This window comes from Wyeomyia smithii, chromosome 3 (assembly GCF_029784165.1).
Source record: "Wyeomyia smithii strain HCP4-BCI-WySm-NY-G18 chromosome 3, ASM2978416v1, whole genome shotgun sequence".
Lineage (NCBI taxonomy): Eukaryota > Metazoa > Arthropoda > Insecta > Diptera > Culicidae > Wyeomyia > Wyeomyia smithii.
The window spans coordinates 272,203,262-272,229,592 of NC_073696.1; the positions used below are offsets into that span (position 1 = coordinate 272,203,262).

The 26,331-nt window shown below is 43.5% G+C and overlaps 1 protein-coding gene across 1 annotated transcript; it reads right to left on the reverse strand.

Annotated features, from left to right (window-relative positions):
* LOC129732363 (UDP-glucuronic acid decarboxylase 1) lies at positions 1-26,063 on the reverse strand. The gene is made up of 5 exons (XM_055693199.1): positions 25,734-26,063; positions 25,057-25,394; positions 1,032-1,619; positions 707-973; positions 1-639 (listed from the first exon to the last, which is right to left on the reverse strand). The coding sequence occupies exons 1-5, from the start codon at positions 25,792-25,794 to the stop codon at positions 520-522; spliced, it is 1,374 nt and encodes a 457-aa protein (XP_055549174.1). The 5' UTR covers positions 25,795-26,063; the 3' UTR covers positions 1-519.
* Between the last annotated feature and the right edge of the window lie 268 nt (positions 26,064-26,331).

The window sequence follows — 26,331 nt, forward strand, 5'->3', positions numbered from 1 at the left end:
TTATAATACTAACAACTATTTCGCCTTTATTTACAACCCTATAAACTGAAATGAGTTATTTTTACATTCGCACACAAGAAAAAAAAAATGAACAGCGTAGAATAAAAACAGACTAGACAGAAGAAACATTCGCAAACGGTTGAGTGCAATAAATTTCTAAATAAATTTATGCTAAAAGCCAACAAAAACAAAAAGTTTTGAACCGCGCCCTAAAGTCAATTCTATTTTAATCTATTGACATTCTATAATCCTCTTTTCAAGCGCTCGAAGTTTCTGCGACAAGACTATCAAATTCACACACCTTATCAGACACAGGTAAAAGGATGAATGGTTCTGGATATTTTAACTGTTTAGAACGTTGAAAAATTTGTACTGCAAACATGATGGGCAAGAGAAATGAACCAGAAAATTGCACCCATTTACGTTAGCTTCCATCGTGTGGTCATTATCCGCTTCTTACCACCCGAGTGCTCATAGCACCTATTTTGCTCCATTGGCCAATCACCACCTGGTACTCTGCTAGTGCCACGCTCTCTCCGTCGTTTCTGGCACGAAAATATTGCGCTGGGAGTGGTTTGAGCGGGCCAGCTCCTTCCGGAAGTATTCGATGGTTTTCTCTAGACCTTCCTTCAGCGGAACCTACGGGTTACAAGAAATAAACATGCATTTTTATTCTTTCTTGAATCGATAAATATAGCCAACTAACCCGCGGCTCCCAGTTGAGATATTTCTTGGCTCTGGAAATATCAGGTTTCCGCCGCTGTGGATCGTCCTCCACTGCGGGCAGCTCGACGATCTTGCTCTTGCATCCAACTAGATCCCGGATGATCTCGGCGAACTCTTCGATAGTACGTTCCACCGGATTCCCTAAGTTAACAGGCTGCGTATAGTTGGAAGCCATCAGTGCGACCAAACCGTCCACCAGATCGGAGACGTACTGAAAAGATCGTGTCTGCTTTCCACTTCCGTACATCTAAAAAGTGAGATATACTTATTTAATAGCTAGTAATTAAAGGTAATGAGAAAAATACCGTAATTGACTGGTTTTGCAGGGCCTGGATGATAAAATTAGACACCACTCGGCCGTCGTTCATGTGCATCCGGGGACCGTAAGTGTTGAAGATTCGTGCCACGCGAACATTGACATTTTCCTGTTTGGCATAGGCATAACTGAGCGTTTCAGCCACACGTTTGCCCTCATCATAACAGGCTCTCGGTCCAATCGGATTTACGTGACCCCAGTAGGTCTCCGGCTGTGGATGCACATCCGGATCTCCGTACACCTCCGAAGTGCTGGCAATCAACACCTTCGCTCCTACCCGCTTCGCCAAGCCGAGCATGTTGATCGTACCCAGCGTGTTGGTTTTGATCGTCTTCACCGGATTGTACATGTAGTGCGGTGGACTGGCCGGACTGGCAAGATGATATATTTCGTCCACCTCGATGAACAGCGGGTTGACGATGTCATGATGGATCAGCTCGAAGTTTTCGTGACCCAACCAGTGTTCGACATTGCGCTTGCGCCCAGTGAAAAAATTATCCACCACAATCAGCTCGTGCCCTTGCATCATCAGGTAATCGACAAGGTGAGAGCCTACGAAACCGGCCCCGCCGGTGATCTGAAAATGAATACACAAATGGATAAATAAGCTAGTCGCGTGCAACTGTTTTTCTGCAAATTTTTGTTTCGCAAGTAGTTGTTTCCTGTCAATTTTTATTTTTCAAGCTCAGTTGATTTCCATTGAAAAATGTTTTGTTTTAATTATTCCAAAGGTGATTTTTTATTTTAAATTATTTTTTCATTCCCTTCACATTAATTTTTCAGTCGTAGGTAGGTATAATCTCGTAACATGTTTCATATTTTTTCTGTTTCCTTTTATAATTGGCAATCTTTAAGTTCTGTCTGGCAACCTTTCTCTGTCGTAGAAGGTGTTGAAGACTAAAACACGATTGAGCATATTTAAGATAGGGTATCGAACGTCTTCGTCAGTGGTTTTATTCGGCCCCCTTTTGCATAAGATTGCTGCAGAAAAACTGCCGAACAAAACCACTGACGTTCGATACCCTATATGTTTGACTTGTATGACATCTTTAATTTTTTTGTTACTTTACTCAGTATTCAGTGCAGTTGCTCGGATAATCTACTTTTTAATATAGAAGAATTCCAATGAATTGTTTTTCCTATCTCGATTCTCTATTATTTCTCTGAATTTTATGAATTCTACTTCGTTCGTGTTACTTGTATCAACAAGCTTTGTTTCAGTAAAAAAAAAAACAAATGATTTAAACCAAAAATCTCGCCAAACATGTGAAAAGGGCCCATGTGCCATATGTAAACAAGCTAAATTTCCTCTTTTGAAGTAGAATACTTCTCTCAGGAAGTTCGGCTACATAGGGATGTGAAATGAAAATCTGAAACCGAAAAAAGTGAAAAATATGTCCAATTTCAAATGCTAATAAATCGGTTAGTATTCGATGGATTTCCTTCGTTCTTGCAGCAATAGATTGGAAAATCTTCTAAGATTCTTCCCAAAATAAGATAATTGTAATTTTACTATTCACACTATTGTACTATTGAAAATAGTCAAGCCTTGTCAAAACGAAAAATTCGACCTCTGATTGGTCGTTATATGCTTGCTTCCCAAGCACGGTCGACAGGATCATATACCTTGCAATTGAAAACATGCTATTTAGCCTATATAAGAGCCTGTTTCAGCCGGAGCCGCTCATAATAGTTCTAGACAGCGACAACAGCAGTCGTCCTTGCTTAGCAGCAGCACTAGCTCTGTGGTTGGTCACCACGTCTCAGGAGCAGCGCGGTTTTTCTCAGCGTGTGTACAGCGACAACAGCAGTCGTCCTTCCTTTGCAGCAGCAATAGCCCTGTGGTTGGTCACCACGTTTCAGGGGCAGCGCGGTTTTTCTCAGCGTGTGTCGCCAGACAGCCATTATTCCCCCCGTGTTGGGGCAGCATGAAGATTGCCATCAGGAAATCCAATTTTGGAAATAAAAATGCCTTTTTGAAGGCAAATAAACAAGTCATTGAAAGTTAATAATTTTTGTCAACGCAAGCAAGTATTCTGTGTTGCATCCTAGCAATTTAAATTTGTCGCACCCGTCTTATTTACTGAATGTGAAATAGCTTCCACAGTGCATGTTGTCCGTGTATCTTAATTTCCCCAATGTTAGGGCAGCTCAAAGGTTGTAATTAGCAACCGATTTTGAACCGCAACATGCTTTTTTCAAGGCAAATAAACAAATAATTGAAGGTTAATAATTTTCTTGCATCAACACAAGCAGACATTCTGTGCGGGATGCAATCAAATTCTGTTGTAGTTGTCTAATTTTTACTTTATTTAGTAAACTCCCCACTGTAGGGGCAGCGCAAGGGCTGCGATCAGCATAACCGACATTGAATAATAAATTGCCCTGTTAGAACGCATTCACAAAAGCAGTTAGTTCGACTATGCAGAGCTAATGTGAAGTCGATTCAATCAATTAGCATTAACAGAATTTTGTCGTCTCCCAGCTGCCAAGTTGCAACATGATGCAACACGCAACAGCGAGCAAACGAAATCGCTTGATGTTACAAACCGCAATAAGATACGGGTTAAAACCGTTGCGTGTGTGAGAGCACCATCGATGTTTATTCGCTGGATACACTATCTACTGTCTACTGAACGCAATAATCTGCTTACATGCGACACGGGGACGGGAACATTTTCTTCAACGAAGCTGCGCAACACGACACAAAACATGTTATTTTGTTGCTTCAATGAGAGTGCTATCGGTCCGGCTCGACAAGAAATCATTTTTGTGCATCCGTGCTACGAAACTGAGAAAAACTTTAGAAACTGAAAAAAGAGGTGGAGCTTATCAAATGATCGCTCTGAGCCGGAATGAAGTCACACATATTTTTCAAGTTATGTCATTCCACCACCTACGAAAAATAATTCATTCCTATTTTCATCCCTATGTAAGAGCCTGTTTCAGCCGGAGCCGCTCATCATCATTCTCTGTCGAACCGTTGTGCGGTGCAGACGCTCTTTGTGCTCGTAAAGTTTTCTTATATTCGGTCTTTATTCTCGTGTTCGTTGCGGAGTATCCCGCGTTGGCTGGCATTGAGAGGTCGGCTCTCCCTCCTTCCGAGGAGGAAATGCAGTGTGAACAAGTGGAACAGTCTATTTCCACACAACCATCTAAAAAGCAGAAGGTGATGGGTCGCCTAAATCAGGGATCGGATGCATCCACATCCACAGGAGACAAATCCAAACGTGCTCGCAAGCAGCCTGGTTCAAAGAATTCCAACGAAACGCTGCTTCAAAGCAACCCGTTCTCTGTTCTTTCCGTTAATGAGCAAACCGACTCAGCTCCGGTTCTAATTCGGGAGAAGGTGCCTCCGCTGTTTGTAAAGACAACTGAAATCGGCATGCTGCGAGATGAGCTCGCCAGAATGCAGATCTACCCTCTGTTTAAGCTCTGCAGTACGGGCATCAAAATTATGTGCTCGTCACTCTTGGATTACGGCAAAGTCAAACAGGAGTTAACTGATGGTGAATTCCAATTCTGTACACACGACATCCTCAATAGCAAACCGCTGAAAGTGATCGTTCGAGGTCTCAATTGCCTGCTGGAAACCGAGCTCAGGAAGGAACTGGAACGCCTACACCTCCAGCCTCAACGAATTTCCACCATTGTGAGAAAGGACCAAACTGGTGCATACCGCGATCAGCTGTACCTGGTGCATTTTGCAAAGGGTTCCACTACTCTGGCCGCACTTCGCCAAATTCGTGCCCTCTTCAGTCTCGTCGTTGAGTGGGAGCCATATCGCCCACGTCATCGTGATGTCACCCAGTGTATGAATTGTCTTGGATTTGGACATGGTACCAGAAATTGCAACATGAACGCCCGCTGCGAAAAATGTGCCGGCAATCACGTCACCACCAATTGCGAGTCGGACACGGTAGTTAAATGTGCAAACTGTGGGCAGCAACATCAGGGTAGCGATCGGAGTTGCCCAAAGAGAGCTGAGTTCATCAAGATCCGGAAGGATGCTGCCAAAAAGAAGCAAACTGGTAGGAAGAGGGCTCCTGCTTTTAATGAAGAAAATTTTCCGCGACTGCGCCATGTGGTTCCAAATCTTACACCGTTCCCGCTGAATAACAAACCACCGTCTGGTACATCGTCGGTACATGACCGATTTAGAGCTGCTGCTGAATCTATTCCGCCCCCCTTGTCATCACAACCTCCTCCCGGATTGACAGGAGCCTGGGCCATTCCACTAACCTTTACTCACCAGAGGTTATCCAGGAGTTCTCAATGAACCTTCTCCAACGCCTAATGACTTGTAGGTGCAAACAGGACCAGATCCACGCTGCCATCTCGGTGGTATCTGAATTCCTCGACAAATATGGGCCACAAACCTAACCTAAACTTCTTAAATTGGAACGCTCGATCCATCAAGAGAAAAATATACGAGCTTGGTGAGTTCTTCAAAACTAACGACATCGATATCTGCTTCCTGACAGAAACCCATCTGAAGGCTGATGTTTCAAGCTTCTTCCCGAACCATCGCCTACTTCGTCTAGACCGCACTAACTCCTCAGGTGGAGGAGTGGCTATTGCCGTACGGAATGGCATCAGGTTCAAGCTGCTTCCTTCCCTCCAGCTTAAACTTATCGAAGCAATCGGCATCGAAATCACCACCAACAGTGGCCCTCCTTCTTGCATCACGGTATACTGTCCGAGGCAAACCCGCGTCCGGGATGGCTCTGACGTAACTCTAAAGTACGACATCATGAAGCTGACGAGGAGACACGGCAACTACCTCATCGCCGGTGACATCAATGCCAAATACGAAGTGTGGGGCAACACGCGCCGCAATCGGAACGGAATCGTCCTGAGTGACGACTTTCAACATGGTCACTACAACATCCTGGCTCCTACAAGTCCCACATACTTCAGCAAAGGCAGTTTCTCGACCCTTGACATCTTTATCACCAAGGTATTCAACAACATCGGGCATCCAACCGTACTCGAGGAACTGAGCTCCGACCATTATCCGGTGCTGTTAAGTATCGGTTCTGGAGTCGAGGTTCACCAGCAAAATCGTCGAGACTACCACCATGTCGACTGGCCGGCATTCGGACGGAGTGTCGATCTACATGTCAATTTTAATCGGCCGATCGAGACTACCGAAGACATTGATGGGGCTGTCGAAGAGATCCAAGCTGCCGTTCATTTGGCCCAGGAAGAAAACATTAGACAGATTCCGGTCAACCGTAAGTCTTTAGATTTTGATCCCACCACTAACAAATTGGTCAGGCTTAGAAATATCTTCCGGAGGCAATACCAAAGAACTGGTCAACGAGATAAGAAAATTTCGTCCGATAATCTCACTAAAATAATTAAAGCTAGAGTTGAAGAGTTGCGTAACCGTAACTTCTCCAAATTAGTCAGCGGTCTAGACAATTACTCCAAACCCTTCTGGAAACTTACCAAAGTGCTTAAAAACAAACCCAAACCAATCCCTCCTCTCTCCTCTGATGGTAGACATTTATTAACACCGGCTGAAAAGTCAAATGCCCTTGGAAATCACTTCCTAAGCTCTCACCAATAAGGCAATAGGGTTATAAGTCCACTCGAAGACATCGTGTCTAACACCCTACACACAGTTCAACAGTCCCCCAACATCTTTCCGGAAGAGCAGAGAGTGACGGCGAACGAGGTCAAAAACACAATCAAACAAACTAAAACCTTGAAGGCGCCTGGCTTTGATGCAATATTCAACATCGAGCTAAAGCATTTAGCGACTCACTGTACCAACATCTTGCATCCATCTTCAACAGATGCTTTGAACTTGGATACTTTCCACGTTGTTGGAAAATAGCAAAGGTAATTCCCATACTAAAGCCCGGTAAAGATCCGACTTCGCCCAAAAGTTATCGCCCTATAAGCCTCCTCTCTGCTCTATCCAAGCTATTCGAAAAGCTCATACAACACCTGCTGCTGGATTTTGCTGATTCCCACAACATATTCCTTAACGAACAGTTTGGATTCCGCAAGGGCCACTCCACTGTTCACCAACTTGTGCGTGTTGCAGACATCGTCAGGCGGAATAAAGCCGTCGCTAAAACATCTGCCATGGCATTGCTGGACGTCGAAAAGGCGTTCGACAATGTCTGGCATGATGGGTTGGTCTGTAAGCTGCAGAGATTCAATTTTCCAATCTTCCTGGTGAAGATTATACAGGACTATCTATCGGCCAGAACATTCCAGGTCAGCCTCAACAACATCAGCTCTGACACTTTTGCAATTGGTGCCGGGGTTCCCCAAGGAAGTATCCTTGGTCCAATCCTTTTCAATATCTTCACATCAGACATCCCTGATCTACCTGGTGGAGGTAAACTATCACTATTTGCCGATGATATTCAAGGGTCGCGTGATCAGGGCGCTAGTAAGAAAACTTCAACAAGGCCTGGATGCCCTGGCCGAATACTTCAACAGTTGGAAAATTTGTATCAATGCGGCAAAGACCCAGGCACTTCCTCCAGTAAAGCCGTGTCTAGTTTTCAATGTGAAAACACCTTTCTCATTGTGTTGACCGTGCGCCTTAGTCCTCACTATCAAGGTAACACAGAGATGTAAGATAAACACTACATCCTATGATAAATTGAACAATTGTTCTTATAAGGACAACAAATGAATTAATGAAGATTTAATTTTGAATTAGAATACTTCTCTCAGGAAGTTCGGCTACATAGGGATGTAAAATGTAAATCTAAAACTGAAAAAAGTGAGAAAAATTTCAAATGCTAATAAATCGGTTAGTTTTCGATGGATTTCCTTCGTTTTTGCAGCAATCGATTAGAAAATCTTCTAAGATTCCTACCAAATGCATGAAATTGCAATTTTATCATTCGAACTATTGTACTATTGAAAACTCTTAAGCCTTGTCAAAACACAAAATTCGACCTCTGATTGGTCGTTATACCGCGCTTTTCCAAGCACGGTCGGCAGAGTTATGGACCTAGTAAATTGGGAATCTTTTGGCCTATATAAGAGCTTCATCAGATAATAAACAAACATTTCAACGGATATTAAATTGAACAACTGAAATTTGAAGAACACAAATGATTATTTGAAGAGTTAATATTTTCTCGTTTTGCGCTATAATCCAAAGTTAATTATCTTCATCTACATGCATACTCTGACTATTATTACGTGTTTGCGTCGCTTAGTGTTTGGCTACGGTCATGCAGAACGCAAATAACGGCGCGATGCGATTCGGCAAGACGAAATCTGTTGAAATGTATAGCTCTACTTCGCCTTAAAAGGAGTTGTACATTTCACCACGGTAGGGCGAATCGCATCGCGCCGGCATTCGCGTTCTGCATAACCGTAGCCTTTGTTCCGTTCCCGTTTAATGATGTCGTATTAAATGTGCATATTATAATTCGGCAGCACTTCAACTTCTCATTTGCACAAAATTTAAAAATATCCAATGAACTTCATTCAAATTATCAGACAAAAAGAAATTACAATACTGCCAATGAACGGTCAACGTTTATTTACTAGAAAAAATGACTGACACGCAAGCCAGGTTATCTTTCTTGTAAAAGTATTCTACTTCAACCTTGCGGTCGTGGCTTTGCATACAACCTTCTTGTGATTTTTTTTTGATTAATACAAGCGAAATCTGCTCTTACCAATAAGATTTATTGATAAAAGAATTCACTCTTTATCAAAAAATCTTATTCGTACGAGTAGAATAAGCTTGTATTCATTGAAAAACGTGAAATTGTGGCTTGTTTACATATGGCACATGGGCCCTTTTCACATGTTTAGCGAGAAATTGCTAATTAATAGCGGCACAGAGCTTTCTGCTGAACTATAAGCATGACAAGACACGCATACGACAGATTGGCAGAAAGTCTTCGAACATGGCGCGAAAGGCCCTGTTGCAAAGGCACGTTGAAATCCAGCGACAACGAAGACGGTTTCGCCGAAAAATCGAAAGAGGAGTGAGCGTGAGCATCTGAGAAGTCGCAACCCTCAGGGCCGCAATCCGTCCAAACGTGGAAGTTGTACATCTGTCGCCGGCCGTCGCTGCAACGAGAGCCTGTTGCTGAGGGTGCGCAGACAGCCCAACCTAGCGTCACCGTTGATGAAAACCGTCCGCCGATCGGAACTCAACTAGATCCGATGAAAGACGTGTCGTTCACTTAACGTGAGCAGCATTCGCTGCTTCAGGTGAATCTTCTTCCTGCAGAGGGCGCTTTTAGTGTTCTTTGCAGGAGATTCACCAAGTAACAGCTACCCACAGCGCTGATTCAGGAATCATGGGTCAACGATACCAGGATCCTTGGCTTAACCCACGCAAACGGTAACTTGATTTATCACATTACAGAGAAACATTACAGAGGTTATCCCACGGTACTTGATTGCCATTGCGGTGGAAGTCCCAACGACTAACATGATCCAGGAAATACTCATGGTTCCGCTCACTTCTCGGGGGACACGGACGACATACAGCCATCCAAATTCGCAGAGCTGGTTAAGTACTCCCGAAGCATCAGCAAGCCACTCATTGTCGGCTGCGATACCAATGCGCACCACACAGTCTGGAGCAGTTCGGAAGTAAACATACGAGCTGAGTACCTGCTCGAAAACCTTGCTTCTAACAACGTTGATGTATGCAATGTAGGGAACGAACAAGCTTTCAATAACGCTATTAGAAAAGAGGTCATAGATCTCACTCTATGTAGCGCCTCGATAGTGAAGTGGGTCCCAGTGAACCCAGTTTATCGGACCTTAGACATATCAAATTTGACACGGAGGCTACTCCTCTCACTTCAGGAATTCAAAAAAAAAAAAACAACTGGAACTCTTTTAAGGAACATTTGGTTACGTTAAGGACATCCTACTGGACATCGCAGCAAGTGACCTACAACACAGGGTCATGAAATCCTTCACTTCAAACTGTCCAATAATGAAACGAAGTCTGCCGTGATGTGCTTGTTCAACAGCTTTTTGTATAGCCTTGGTGCTACATTCCTGTTCGGAACTAGACCTTCTGTTTATTATACACAGACTTAGCAGCCAACTGTTTCAGTATACAAAACCATTGCGAGGCTAGCGCTACGATCCTACTGACACTAACAGTCTCTCCCAAGCCAGGACTCGAATCTACGACGACTGGCTTGTTATATCGTACTTCAGCACCAGCTGGAAGGGTTGTATAGAGCATCATCCACTAAATACAACGATGAGCTACGCAAAGCCAAAATGAGATCCAGAGTTCGATTCTGTGAGGACATTCAGACTCTGCCTGAGGCAACGCGACTGCTAAAAGCGATGCCCGAAAATCATACGAATGGTCTTAGGCCATTGAAAAAGGGAGATGGAAATATGACTGTCACTACCAAAGAAACACTTAATGTTCTTATGAACATTCACTTTCCTGGCTCGACAGTGACCTCTTGGTCGAAGATTGAAGAGCTTCAGATCCAGACGCATGACGTCACGTGACTCCGCGGTGCTCGCTCGTCGACTGTTCACGGAGACTTCTATCAACTGGGTACTTAGCTCTTTTGAGCCTATAAAATCAGCTGGACCGAGTGGCATTTAACCTATCTTTTTGCGAAAATCGGAAGGACTCATCATGTCCTAACTCAGCGGTTCTCAACCTTTTTTTGTCCGCGTACCCCTTAACGATATTTTTCATATCGATTGTACCCCCTGGCTTGGAATACTCTTGTATAGTGGAGAGAGTAGTGGTAACGGGTGACAACTAAAAATCTGGAATGTTTAGAGAGATGAAGATGAGAGAAATGAAACTATGTATATGAAAGCTCTATCTTTCCTCTTTATGTCAGTATTTTGTGTTTTGTTTATACGAGCTCAATTCGGTTCAAAATGGCGTCCAAACAAGGAGCATTCCGCAAGTGCATTATACGGTTCGGTATGAACTGCAAAACAATTTTGACAAGAGGTGAGTAAACCATTTTGAAAGCGAAAATCTTCCGGTTTCTATTGTTTATGGTTTCCTGCAAACCTCAACTATAATCCGCCAGGGAGAGAGCTAAAGACCAGCCAGCGTAGTGAACAGAAAAGAACTTTTCCCTTTTTGTCAAATCATGGTTCAAGCCTAGTGGTTTGGCTATCAATTAAAATTTATACCAGAACGAATGTTTGAACAACATTATGATTCCATTTCTTTTAAAACATCACACAGATAAATTGGGTATGTGATTTAGCCAGAAAAATATCATCACAGTACGTCAAAAACACAAACGTTCCTAAGCAACCACTCGACTCCATTTGTACCCCAAATACGCAACCCAACAAATCCACCCCAGTGTCGTTCAATCGAAGATTTCCTTGGGATTTTGAGTTTCTTTGGTGCAAAAATAACTGGAAATCAACGAATTGTGAACAGTTGATCAGTAAAATCAAGAGATGCATTCGAAAAGCGGACTTGAAGGCCGTACAACGCTCTTGTTTCGGCAACAAAAGAAAACTTTAATTTAACTTTAATTTCTTCCACCTTTTTTGACAGCTGCAGAAAACAATTCCAAATTTTTACTTGTCACCCGTTAGTTTAGTTCAGGTTTAAAAATGAACTATGGTTTGTTTGATTGCTACAGTCATGTTTTAGGAGCAAAATTGAACAACAAATGAAGTATTATAAAAAAAATTGCTTTGTCCGCCATTACTGGTTTTTCTTTCGCGTACCCCCTGAACGCTTTCGAGTACCCCCAGGGGTACGCGTACCCCAGGTTGAGAACCGATGTCCTAACTCATCAGCCTTTTTCGAGCCAGCTATACTCTACGACATATCCCGGTCAGCTAGCGGAACGTTTACGTGGTGTTTATAAAGAAGCCGGACAAAAAAGACAAAACTTTGCCCAAAACTTTCAGACCTACAAGTCAGACGTCAACTCTCCTCAAGTTAATGGAGAAAATTACGGATAACTATATTCACAGCGAGTTTCTGAAGGACTTACCCTTGCATAAGCATCAATATGCTTGTCAACAGGATAAATCTACTGAAACCTGCTTGTAGCGGTCTACGCTTTTCATGATATTGGGGAAGATTTCGACAACACGTCCTTTGTATCAATTTACACGGCTCTACAAAGCAAATGAGTCGACAATACCCCAATGAGCTTGATCCAAGCAATACTTTCGAGCAGGAGATCACAGCTGCATTAGGAGACACGAGGAGTTCGAACTCCAATGTTATGGTCACTTCTCCTAACCAGGCTATCGCAGCTAGGCTACGAAGTCATCGGTTATGCTGATAACGTTCAAGGGGAGCTCCGTAGCCGCAAGGTTACAGAGTCCGCCTTGGGTTCGAATCTTAGTAGAATCAGGCCATTTAGTTGCCAAAGGACTTTTATCTGAATTCTACAGTACCTCTGTTGACTCTCCTTCTAACAAAAACAAGTCCCTGTTATAATAAAACTGGTGTGAGTAACGTATGAAAGTTCTCTCCAGGGAATTGTAATTAGGCGATATTGTTAGGAGGGACAGAGGCTCGGTATATTAGAGTAGTAAGCTTGAAACGGAAAAGTAGAACTTACACACAAGCACAGATATGAATGATAAGCGTATCACTTACTTCAATAGTGATACTGCCAATAATATGAAGTGTAGTAGTACAGAAGTACAGAAAACACCTGGGCAATATCACAATAGATCTAATCTCTGGTCGCAGTGATGAGTCCACACAGGAAAATAACAGGAAGGTTGTGTGCAAAGCCACGACCGCAAAGTTGAAGTAGAATACTTTTACAAGAAAGATAACCCGGCTGCTTGCGTGTCATTCATTTTTTCTAGTAAATAAACGTTAACTAATCAGATCAATCGAATTTTACGCTTCAACAAGGATTGACCATTTTCAATAATATAGTAAGTTGCTTGTCATGGTTTGGGCTTGACAATTTTTAAATTTTGAGATGAAATTTTTTTGGATGTCGTGCCCATGACTGAAGGAGAAGATAATTCAGTACGTTTTGAGACACGGAGATAAAGTAAATATAGTTATAACTTTTTCAAATTTAAAAATGAAAATAACTCAAGAGAAAACATCAACGGTTTTTATATCATCCTGAAAAGGACAATTTGTTGTTCAATTTAGTATCGGATAAAATGCCGATTACATCCTTGCGTTATCACCGACAGTGCGAACAAAGTATTCGTTGTGATAAAGTGAACAATGAAATGCTGATATAACACTCAAAACTAGACGGCTCACGCGTGGTCAAAAAGAGTCAACTTTTCATTGAATGCATTTACTAGTGCCCACTATCGCACAGAGACTGCATTTCACTAAAGTGCCTCATTGCATCATCCGCTATCGATGCTGAGATCCGCTGCAGTTCGCTATCCATAGTCATGCCACAGTTGTGGTCGCTATACGCTGCTGCCATTGGTATCCACTGTCCCTGCATCAGCTGGCCCAGCTGCTTCCGTTGCTGGAATCCGCTGCAACTAGTGCGCTATCCATTGCTACGCCACAGCTGTGGCCGCTTTCCGCCATCGCTGGTATCCACTGCACTGCTGATGCTGCTGCTAAGGGAGGACGACTGCTGTTGTCGCTGTCTAGAACTATTATGAGCGGCTTCGGCTGAAACAGGCTCTTATGTAGGCCAAATAGCATGTTTTCAATTGCAAGGTATATGATTCTGTCGACCGTGCTTGGGAAGCAATCATATAACGACCAATCAGAGGTCGAATTTTTCGTTTTGACAAGGCTTGACTATTTTCAATAGTACAATAGTGTGAATAATAAAATTACAATTATCTTCTTTTGGGAAGAATCTTAGAAGATTTTCCAATCTATTGCTGCAAGAACGAAAGAAATCCATCGAATACTAACCGATTTATTAGCATTTGAAATTGGACATATTTTTTGCTTTTTTCGGTTATAGATTTTCATTTCACATCCCTATGTAGCCGAACTTCCTGAGAGAAGTATTCTACTTCAAAAAAACGTTCAAGGAAAATGTAATACAACTCTTTCTAGTCGTATGCAAACGGCTCCTAACACCACCTCTCAGGGCTGATCATGACTCCGCTAAAACTGTCATACTCTTTACCAAGCGAAGAATGCATTCAATTACTCCTCCGCTATTAAATGAGATAAGACTGAGTTTCAGCAATGAGACCAAATATTGTGGAATCGTTCTGGATAAGAAACTTAACTTGACTGCTCAATTAGACTACGCTGTCAAGAAAGCAACTTCAGCGATCTGGGCTTGCAGTACAGTTCAGCAAAACCCATTGCTCGGCCACGTATAACGTACGCAGCCCTAGTATGGCGGCGTGAAACGACAGCTTAGACAAATCTTACCAAAGCTCAACGTCTGGCCTGTCTTTCATTTACCAGTGCCCTGCGCACAGCACCGACTGCAGCCATGGAAGCCAGGCTCTGCTTACTGCCTCTACATCTCCATGTGAAGCAGAAAGCAGAGCTTGGCGCACTAAGGCTGCGAAAAAATACAGCAATGCTCGAAGTTGACGTAACGGGTCACCTAAGCATCCTCAAGGAGTTCAAGCTAACTCTTTTAGTAACAACAGTCTCGGACTTGATGGAAGCGAAGCCAAACATGGATGTTCCATATAAGGTGATTGATCAGTCAGTGTGGATCAATGGAGGGCCAAGTCTGGCTCAAAAATCGGATCCCAAACTGTATCAGGGGCCTACGGACCAAGTAAAAAGCCCAGTATCTCTCTGGGTAACTGACCAACCGCCTTTTAAGCAAAGATGTGCGCAAAATACATTTGTGCTACGATATGTCTAAAGCGCAGCTATAGACCAAAATTGGAATCATTCCAGACTAGTCCGGGAATACATTGCAACACTTATGGAACAAAATCGGTTTACAACTTGAAAAAAAGATTTAAGAAAAAAGAAATTTTTATTTACCACCAGGGTGTTACTGATTTGCAACCTACGAAAACAATTTATTAGTAGAATTGACCACTAATACTTGCGCAGATAGAAAGGCGCAATAGACCAAGGTTGTTGAGGCGTTCGAGTTAAAGTTTAACCGACTGTCACTAAAAAGTTCCAATCGAACAGACAAAAGTTTGTTCATTATAGTTTTAAAGGTTGGGAAGCACTGTTCTAGTGACAGTCAGCCAAACTTTAGCTCGAGTACGACACGGACTTAGCAAGTTCAATAAGATGGCACGTTTTGAGCAGCTGGACAAGTATTCAGTTAAACGCTTATTGAATGTTTAAAATATACTTTTTATCCGTGACCGGGAATCGAGAGCAGCTACTGGACGTTTGCGGCCTACTTGTAGATATCTGAACCAACAAATGTCACTTATCTCTAACAAGAAGGTACTGCGAGATTTTCAATTACGTAATATCACAGTCACGTTCGACTATATTCTAACTGTGATCAGTTCAACATTTAGTAAACATTTTTTTTTTAGTTTTTTTAAGTTTTGAGTGCATGGAGCATTGCCAGTTTTTATATTCAGTATGTTACTGCTTGAACTCCGCCTGTGACGGTTCTCTTTAGTTTAGTGTAGCCTGTACGAATAGACCTAAATTATTGAGAACTGGCGCAGAGGGTCCAAAGCCCCTGGAAAGGAGGATGGTTGTAACAGCTCTTAACCATGGCTGTTACGTAAAATAATGGTTAAACCCCTAAGCTAAGGTGTGACGCGACCCGTGCCGAGAGATGAATGGTGGGGGGGTTTAATAAATTCCCAGCCGCTAACGGAGCCTGTGGAATACCTGGCGCCCTTCCACAGTAACCTAGCCTTCTGCGTTAGGCTATCGTGACACGCAGATGACCCCTTCCTTCGTGGCAAACTCGTGGGACTAAAAACTGGAGTTTAACAAATTTTCAAAAAAGGGCCCCGGCAACCTCAACCTGTCGGAACAAATGGAGCCAACACACTCCATGGCGTGCAGCCCCACAAGGCTGCACGCTACAAGCAGAACCGAGGAGATGGAACTGGAGATGGATTTCAACCTCGACAGCGAATCGCTGGACGGAGGACCTTCAGTTTCATCACTAATCCTCGGTTCGCCAAGCGGGAAAGAAGAGAGCCCGGGACAAGGGGAAACCTAAGTCACCTCGTGCTGATGTCAAACGGCTCTCCCAATCGCAACGGCGGCGTCTTAAAAGACTGCTAAGCCTGGGTCACTCACGCGAGGAGGCCATAGGCATAGTTCGTCAACCAGTCGACCAAGCTGACCGCTCAGGTCAGGTCGCAACCAAGCGACAGCGGTCGACTGAGACAGCGTCGCCAAACACAAGCGCTAAGGGCCCGAGCAGCAAAAAGCCCCGGGACTTGGCTTGCGCGGAGCCCCCTGCACCGCGACAAACGTCAGGGGTAACATATAGGGAGATGCTGGAGGCCACGAGCCTGACTATCACAACAATAGACTATCCAGCCTCCCTACTTACCCCTGAACAGTTAAAAACTGTTCGAGATGCCATTCTGGACTGCATTGCAGACCAGGAGTCACCGGCCATCAGGCCCAAGTTCAGGAGCTGCCGCCTAAAAAACGGTACCCTACAACTTGACTGTGCCGACAACGACACAGTTAGATGGCTGGAGACCACGGCGTCTTCTCTCATACCGTGGGAGGGAGCACACCTTAGTGTCTTTCGCACGAGAACCTGCCGAAGGCCCTAAAATTTGTAGGGTACTTCCAGGACAGTGTGGACACCACAAATGAGAGAATTCTCCGTCTTCTCCAAAATCAGAACGACGGTTTCTCCACACGTGCATGGCGAGTATGTCATCGCAACGTTACTGGAAAGACTGTCGAATTGATGGTGGAGCTGGACCAACAGTCTGCTAACCTCATAGCGGCACAGAGCTTCCTGCTGAACTACAAGTACGGCAAAGCACGCATGCGGCAGGTTGGCAGAAAGTCCTCAAACACAGGCGCGAAAGGTTCTGGTGCGAAGGCAGGAACGGTACGTTCGGAGACTCCCTCAGGGAGTGTACCGCTACCACCTGCTCGACGCACTCCCGCGATAGCGAAGAAGGTTCCGCCGAAAAATCGAAAGAGGAGTAAGCGTGAGCATCTGAACAGTCGCGACCCTCAGAGCCAAATTCCGCCGCCTAAACGTGAGAGTAGCACTTCTGTCGCCTACTGTCTGCTGCAACGGGAGCCTGTTGCTGAGGGTATGCAGACTACCCATCCCAGCGTCACCGCTGATGGCAACCGTCCGCCAATCGGATCTCAACCAGATCCGACGAAGGACGCGCTGCCAACAAAATGAGCAGCATACGCTGCGTTCAGGTGAACCTCCATCACGCAAAGGGCGCCTCTGGTGTTCTTTGCCGGAGGTTCACCAAGGATCAGCTATCTGTGGCGCTGATCCAGGAACCATGGGTCCACGACACCAGGATCCTTGGCTTAGCCAACACAAACAGTAAGTTGGTCTATTGTAATCAACAGTCAAATCCCAGGACTGCAATTCTGCTGAACAGAAACATTAAATTTGTTCCCATTACAGAGTTCATCCAACGGGATTTGGTTGCCATTGCGGTGGAAGTCCCGACAACCAACGGCACTCAAGAAATGGTTGTTGCCTCCGCTTACTTCCCGGGGGACGAGGACGATATACCGCCATCCGAAGTCGCAGCACTTGTGCGATACTGCCGAAGCATCAACAAGCCACTCATCGTCGGCTGCGATGCCAACGCGCATCAGACAGTCTGGGGCAGCTCGGATGTCAACACTCGAGGTGAGTACCTACTTGAATACCTTACTTCTAACAATGTTAATGTATGCAATGTGGGAAACGAGCCAACTTTCAGTAATGCTATTAGACAAGAGGTCCTAGATCTCACTCTATGTAGCGCCTCGATAACGGAGAAAGTCAAGAACTGGCATGTCTCTGATGAACCCAGTTTATCAGACCATAGACACATCAGATTTGACGTCGAGGCTACTCCTCTGAGAAGAGAACATTTCAGGAATCCTAAGAAAACCAACTGGAACTCTTTTAAGGAACATTTGGTCAATTCGAGAACATCCTGCCACCAAAATATTCGAACTCCAGGTGAACTGGACATCGCAGCAAGTGACCTACAGCACAGGATCACGGAAGCTTTTATGTCAAACTGTCCGTTAACAAATCGAACAGTCTGCCGTGATGTGCCCTGGTGGAATGAAACTCTCAGCAACCTTCGTCGGGAAGCTAGACGCTTGTTCAACAGGGCTAAAATCACGTCCAACTGGGAAGCCTATAGAGCATCCCTTACAAAATACAACGCTGAGCTACGCAAAGCCAAAAGGAGGTCTAGAATTCGATTCTGTGAAGACATTCAGACTCTACCTGAGGCAACGCGACTGCAAAAAGCAATGTCCAAAGATCACACGAATGGTCTTGGGCAGTTGAAAAAGGAAGATGGTAGTCTGACTGTCACCACCAAGGAAACGCTGGATGTTCTTATGAACATTCACTTTCCTGGATCGACAGCAATCTCCGGTTCGAACGTCGAAGAGTTACAGAGCCACGAATCCAGACGCATAACGTCACGTGACTCCGCAGCGCTCGCTCGTAGAATTTTCACGGAGACTTCTATCAACTGGGCACTAAGCTCTTTTGAGCCTATGAAGTCACCAGGACCGGATGGCATTCTACCAATCTTTCTACAAAAATCGGACGGAGTCGTTATGTCCGAACTCATCAGCCTCTTTCGAGCCAGCTTTACTATGGGACATATCCCGGTCAACTGGCGGAACGTTAAGGTGGTGTTTATACCAAAGCCAGGCAAAAAAGACAAAACATTGCCCAAAGCTTTCGGACCTATAAGTCTGACGTCAACTCTTCTCAAGTTGATGGAGAAAATTACGGACAACTACATCCGCAGTGAGTTTCTGAAGGAGTTACCCTTACACAAGCATCAATATGCTTATCAACAGGGTAAATCTACTGAAACCGCTTTGCATTGCCTAGTGACGAAGATCGAGAAGTCCTTGAAATATAAAGAGACAGCGGTCTGCGGTTTTCTTGATATTGAGGGAGCTTTCGATAACACGTCCTTTGCATCAATTTACACGGCTCTACAAAATAAAAGAGTCGATGATACTACAATGAGCTGGATCCAAGCAATGCTTTCGAGCAGGAATATCACAGCTGCATTGGGGGATACGTCTGTCACAGTAGGGGAAGTGAAAGGGTGTCCTCAAGGAGGAGTTCTCTCTCCACTGCTATGGTCACTGGTGGTAGACGTTCTCCTAACCAAGCTATCACAGCTGGGCTTCGAAGTCATTGGATATGCTGATGATATAGTCCTTATTGTTCGGGGAAAATGTGATGCAACTCTATCTAGTCGTATGCAAACGGCACTTAACACCACCTCTCAGTGGTGCTCAGAAGAAGGGCTGAACATTAACCCCGCTAAAACGGTCATTATACCATTTACCAAGCGAAGAATGCACACAATCATTCCTCCGCTACTGAATGGGGTAAGACTATGTTTCAGCAATGAGACCAAATATCTTGGAATCATTCTGGATAAAAAGCTGAACTGGACTGCTCACCTAGACTACGCTATCAAGAAGGCAACTTCAGCTATCTGGGCTTGCAGTACACTGTTTGGCAAGACCTGGGGGCTAAAACCACAATTAGCGCTCTGGTCTTACATCACCATTGCTCGGCCACGTATAACCTACGCAGCCCTCGCATGGTGGCCTAAAGTAAATGAAAAGACAGCTCAGGCGAAACTTACCAAAGTCCAACGATTGGCCTGTCTCTCAGTTACCAGTGCCCTGCGCACAACACCGACAGCAGCCTCCACTTGCTTTGCTTACTTCTTCTACATCTCCATGTGAAGAAGGAAGCAGAGCTTGGCGCACTAAGGCTGCAAAGAAATACAACGATGCTCGAAGGTGACCTAACGGGTCACCTAAGCATCCTAAATGAGTTTAAGCTGACACCTTTAGTAACAACAGTCTCGGACTGGATGGAAGCGAAGCCAAACATGGACGTTCCATATATAGTGATCGACACAGATCGCTCCATGTGGAACAATAGAGGGCCGAGTCTTCCATCGGGCACAATCCGCTTCTACACGGATGGCTCAAAATCGGATCCCAGACTGGTTCAGGGATCTACGGACCAGGTATAAAGGCCACTATCTCAATGTGTATGTGGCCAACCGTCTTTCAGGCGGAGGTATACGCAATATATATCTGTGCTATAACATGTCTACATCGCAAATATAGACATGCGAAAATCGGAATCTTTTCGGACAGTCAGGCGGCACTAAAGGCATTAAAGTCTGCTACATGTGTCTCCAGACTAGTCTGTGAGTGCATCGCAACACTCAGGGAACTCTCCCGCCTCAACAAAGTTATGCTACTTTGGGTACCCGGTCACTGCGGAATCGAGGGAAATGAACATGCCGACAGCCTCGCAAGACAAGGATCTGCTCAGCAATTCATTGGACCGGAACCGTTTTTGGGTACTTCCACATCCGCCATTAAAGGCGGACTAAGTACATGGGAAAAGCTAAAGATAGCATCTCAATGGCAACATGCGCAGGGTTGCAGGCAAGCTAAACAGTTTATCTACCCTAACCCTACGGTTACCAAACGGCTACTTAGTTTAACTCGTAGTGATCTACGCATCATCACGGGACTTCTCACTGGACACTGTCCTGCTCTTTATCATTTAAAGAAAATCGGCAAAGTCCTAACCGACTATTGTCGCTTTTGCAACGCTGAACCTGAGAGCTCAGCGCATTTGCTTTGCTTTTGCGGGGCTCTTGCTTCATCGAGGTTTAACTTCTTTGGAAGTTACCTCTCAACTCCATACCATAGACTTCAGGGCAGCCTACGGTTCAGTCAAGAGAAATGAGTTATGGCAGATTATGATTGAACATGGCTTCCCAACAAAGCTGATTAGGCTAATACGTGCCACCCTTGAAGGTTCTACATCAAGCGTCAGGATAGCCGGTGAGATATCGGACTCGTTCGTGACGTTAGATGGTTGGCTGTCGAACTTATTGTTCAACATCGCATTGGAAGGTGCTATACGGAGGGCTGGTGTGCAGAGAAGCGGCACCATCGTTACGAAGTCGCACATGCTTCTCGGTTTTGCGGACGATATCGACATCATTGGTATCAACCGTAGAGCTGTGGACTTCGGACCTCTCAGGAGGGAAGCTGCGAGATTAGGGCTTGTCATGAACTGTGCCAAAACGAAATACATGGTGGCTGGCAGAGTGCGTGGTAGTCCATCGGAGGTTGGTGCTAGATGGGGAAACATTTGAAGTAGTCGACGAATTTATTTACCTGGGAACATTAGTGACATGTTACAACGAGGTTAGCCGTGAGATAAAGAGGCGGATAGCAGCCGCAAACAGGGCTTTTTACGGACTACGTAACCAGCTAAGGTCCCGCAGTCTGCAAATCCGTACTAAATTTGCACTCCATAAAACACTGATTCTTCCGGTGGCTCTCTACGGCTATGAACCATGGACGCTGAAAGAGGCTGATCGGCGAGCTCTTGGTGTTTCTGAGCGTAGGATTTTGCGTTCAATCCTTGGCGGCAAACTAGAAAATGGTGTTTGGCGCAGACGCATGAACCATGAAGTGTACCAGGCATACAAATCGGTCGATATAGTCAAGCGGATAAAACACGGCAGGCTTCAGTGGGCTGGACATGTAGCGAGAATGCCGGATGAGCGTCAAGCGAAGGCTATATTTAGCAGGAATCCCGATAGAGGTCTCCGACTTCGGGGTAGACCCCGCACTCGTTGGATGTGTGCTGTCGACGAGGATGCACGCGAAATAGGTGTTAGGGGCGATTGGAGGATAGCAGCCCAAGACCGAGGGATATGGCGACGTATTCTGGATTCGGCACTGGATCGATAATCGGTCTGTCGCCTTAAAAGTAAAGTAAGTAATGTTACTCAGCTAATTCTCCATATCATGGAACTTGTTCAAGCGTACACTAGTTGTCTTTCATAATGGGCAATTTACAAAAAAAACTTGCGCACACTATTGTGATTATGCCCAGTATAAATATTCAACTACATTTTTAATCCGTCTGAAATTTTACACAAATCATTTATTGAAGAAGGTTTATCCCAAAACATGATGTCCCGGATTATGTGTTTGGCATAAATCAAACTTTAGGACTATTATTGATAAAAAACATTTCTTGCATCTTAACGGTTTGTTTGATCTTTGTTTGTCTTCAGTGAAGTTGTAGCTAATATTTATTTATTTATTTATTATTTTTTTTTTGAAAAAAGAAGATCTTTAAAAAGTGAGTTTTTGGGGATACATTTAATTTATAATAGCTTTTTTAAAGATTTTTTTTGAAGTAGAACTACGCCTCCCAGGATGTCCCACTACATAGGGGTGCAGAATGAAAATCTAAGAACGAAAATGAAAACCATGTCCAATCTCGAATGCGTATAAGTCGGTGATTTTTCAACAGATTTCCTTCTTTCTGCAGAAATTATTTATTATAAAGAAATTAATTATTATAGATTACGGTAGTAACCATATTAGGTGATATATTATCATTTTACGCTGTTCACTGGGAACCAGAAGTCTCCATCGTGGATATCGAAACGACATTCGAAGTCAATTTCAGGTTTCTGGACATCATTCCGATTCCAAAAGTACTGATATTTAATAGCTTTGTTCTAAGCTCTGATTGATTGTAATTTGCATTCAAACCAAGAAAACTCTAAATTTTTCTACAGTACAATAGTTAGTTTCATAAAATCTAAATTTTCCGAATCTGAGTAGGCGCCTAGCGAAACTTTCAATTGATTGTTGCAAGAATGGAGGAAATTCGTTGAAAACTGACTGAGTTATAAGCATTTGAAATTGGACAACTTTCTTGATGCTCTCGATATTTTTTTTAATAGTACAATTAACATCCCTGTCTCAAAATCTCGCCGTAAGAAGTAATTCTATCTTTCAGAAATATTATCACTAGCTTTTTTCAATATAATGATTTGACAGCACTACGAAATTCAACTCGGATTTGAAGACGTCTTTCGTTTCTGATATATTCCAGTGCGGCTAAAATGGTTGTTTTTTAATATATTTTTTTTATTAATTCAATGGCTCTCTGAGGAATGACCTTATGAGTTTAAAACATTTTATTGAAAAAAAAATGCGAATCCTTATGTTTATTCATCTACCACAATCTGAAATTTCAAACGTGAAAACATTAAATAAAATTGACATCAACTGTCGCCATTATACGTGAATAGGTTAAGTGAAAAAGGCTTCCAGCAATGGTTAGCTAATTGCGAGTACAGTATGAATATGGCAAAACCCTTAACGGTGGAGAACAACACTGAGCACATTGCAAATACTGACGTAGCTCTGATTGACGTAAAAAACCGTAAAGTATCAATCTTAATAACCATAAAGGAATTTCGATTTACGCATGGCTTGCGTTTGAAATTTAAACGGGATCAGCAAAAAAATACACAAGGACCGCCTGTGGTTGTCCAGTTTGAACAGCTTTCAATTGATCTTCAAATGATGAAGAAGTTGAGATCAGTCTGAGTTGAAACAAATAATACCATCTGTTTAATCAAGTTTCTTATTCATCTGACATGTTGATGTTGACTTTAATAATAGATCTACATGGCTACATTTTGCAACGGTCCAACTTGTAACATTTACGAATAAAATTTTGAACAAAAATATAATATTACAAACTCTTTCGCTTTGGGTTTGGTTGACGACTATTTGGGCAGTGATGCGATGCGATACTCCTAGCCTTTATTACAGAGTGAATCAAAATTAATGTTCTGTTTGGTTTTAGTAATCCAAATATTTAAAGTAAACCTGGCGTACGGAGAATGGCAGTAGATTTAGATGATGGAGCTTCACACGTCTGCGTCATCTATTGCGCGTGTGTGTGCGACTCTCGGCAACGCATCGCATCACTGGGGCCTTCAAGATCTATAATCGAATGAAAAAGTACTCCTTGTACACGCGATGTTACCGCATCAGTAAAGGCGGCACGCGGTAGTGAAGGCTTCCGACCGAGATTTACTTTAGACAGCGTAAGAGTAAGACTTGAAGAAACGAAATAAATACGAAAAATAGTTGTTTTCAACATCGTACTAATTACACGTGCGACGTGCCGTCGTTTGCTGGTGTAAATTTACATGTTTTGAAAGATCAATTTCAAAGACGTTACGCTCTTTGTTCATCGTGTGCCATATGTTTGTTATTCAATATAGCTTCTTATTCTGATGGTGCTGTTGGCGGATACCTACAGAGATAGTATTGAAAACTTTTATCACAGCACGTAGGATGTAGGTTTAGATATAATATATTGTGCCTACAAATAATAAATTCATGGAATCAATTTCAGCCCAATTTTCGTGCGCATATCTTTCAATTATCATTGTGATAATTAAGCACAGTATACTAATTGGTTTTGAAAGTGCTCAGCTTAAGGGGTATTAACCCATGCACGAGTCGAAAAAAATCGAAAAATTTAATTTTGTAATATGTAAAGTACAAGCTTTTTCAACAACGACTAACAGTTTCTGCTGTTTCAATGAACAAAACCGGCACAGTATTATCTGTAGATTTTCGCACTGCAGACGCTTATAATGAAGCACGTTATGTATAGCCTCCGTGCCCTGCTTTTTACGTTCATCATACTACTAGGAGGCTGTTAGATAAGAGACTGTTTTGTACATGAAAATCACCTCAACCTTGAAAGATTCATCATCTTTTGCAGTGCGGGTGATCGGCTTTTTACTGGAGCCGATGCTCATGCTTTTGCTAACACTATGATCTGGTTGCCTCATTGATGAAACTATTTTTTACAGATTGACTTTAGCAGCAGCCCTAATTAAAAAAAAACGTTATTTTATAGCCCTGTTGGTATAGTGAGTGACAGCAATTTTTATGAGACCCATGAAACAATAAACTTTGTTCATCATTGGATTGACTAGTCATTGACTAAACAAAAGCCACCGTCACGAAATGATCTAACTTTCGCACACCAACGGTTTTTGTTATCAGTCAGTTTGAGAGATATGGAAAACAAAACCTCACTTACCAGTATTCGCTTTCTATTTTTGTAGTTCAGAAAAGTGACGTCGGGATATTTCCGCGGTATCCGGCCTTCCAGCTCCTGAATCTTTCGCTCAAGCTCAAGAATCTGCTTCTTGGCCGAATGCAGCGACTCATGCTCTTCATCGAACCCATCGGCCATGTCGGCATCCGGGTGTGTCTTGGGTGCCACTGCCTGGGGATCATCCAACGACGGATGTTCGTTCCGCTGATGTACATATTTCAACCGTTCTCCGCCGTGATCGAGATCATTTTTATTTCCAATTCCCAGACTCAGTTTGCCGTCGCCGGTTGGATTGCCCCACGACTTGTACAAACAGATCACTGTGGGTCGTGAATGTTGGAAAAGGGGAAACAAATGATTAACACCTTTGATAAACATCTATCTCACAGCACTCGGCACATCATCACTTAAACCCAAGGCGAAACGTGCTCGTTCCGAAGTGCTTGCCTAATCATGTCAATACTGCTGATTTCGTAACATTTCGCACCGTCCTCAAAACATCTAAATAACAGATAACCAACACCGGACGGATAATACTACGCTTGCACAATGCCCCGACATCAAATAATTTGGCAATCTGGATTTTCCTTCTTAGTCAGAATTCAGACAAAAGAAACATTGAGATTGGAAACCACTTCCAACTTCGCCGCGGAACCTACCGAGAACTACGGCCACACCAAACGCGAACAGCTGCTTCATCTTCCGCTTCGAAAACACCATAATAACTAAGCACTAGCGGCAGAGTTGAAAATATTTTCAGCAAACTTTAACCACCAAAAAACGGGAGAGATCTCTGCCGTTCAGCACTTTTTCCTACCACCGCCGTCCATAATCATTTTCAACACCAGCTCATGAATGTTTGTTTTGTCTACAGTTTCTATAAACTACAGAAGTGACGAGGCGTTGCTGTCAAAACCACGCCAAAAGGGCTGAAATTTAGGAAATTTATTGCAGTTGTATGTGACACTAACGCCGCTTTGGTTTGCACTGAATGATTGAGAGCACCTTGTCATCTCTGCGGGTTATAACCTCTGTAGTTTTGTCATTTGCTCGCGTACGCCGATTGCCAAAGCGGGACACCAGATACGATTCGGAAGCGAGAAACCAATATAAACACTACCCAACACAAATGCAAAGTTCGTGTGGTCATCGCGTAAAGGCTGTGCGAGGAGATATGGTGAAAAATATTCCAAACGTATGCGCGGGTGATAACAAATACCGAAGCGAGAAAAACCGTGCTCAGCAGTGTTGCCACAT

Excerpts from the sequence above, each read along its gene's own strand:
- LOC129732363 (XM_055693199.1), bottom strand. The coding sequence starts at position 25,794 with ATGGTGTTTTCGAAGCGGAAGATGAAGCAGCTGTTCGCGTTTGGTGTG. Across the intron at positions 25,395-25,733 it reads TGGTGTGGCCGTAGTTCTCG|TGATCTGTTTGTACAAGTCG; the intron begins GTAGGTTCCGCG and ends CACGACCCACAG. Across the intron at positions 1,620-25,056 it reads AAAATAGAAAGCGAATACTG|ATCACCGGCGGGGCCGGTTT; the intron begins GTAAGTGAGGTT and ends ATTCATTTTCAG.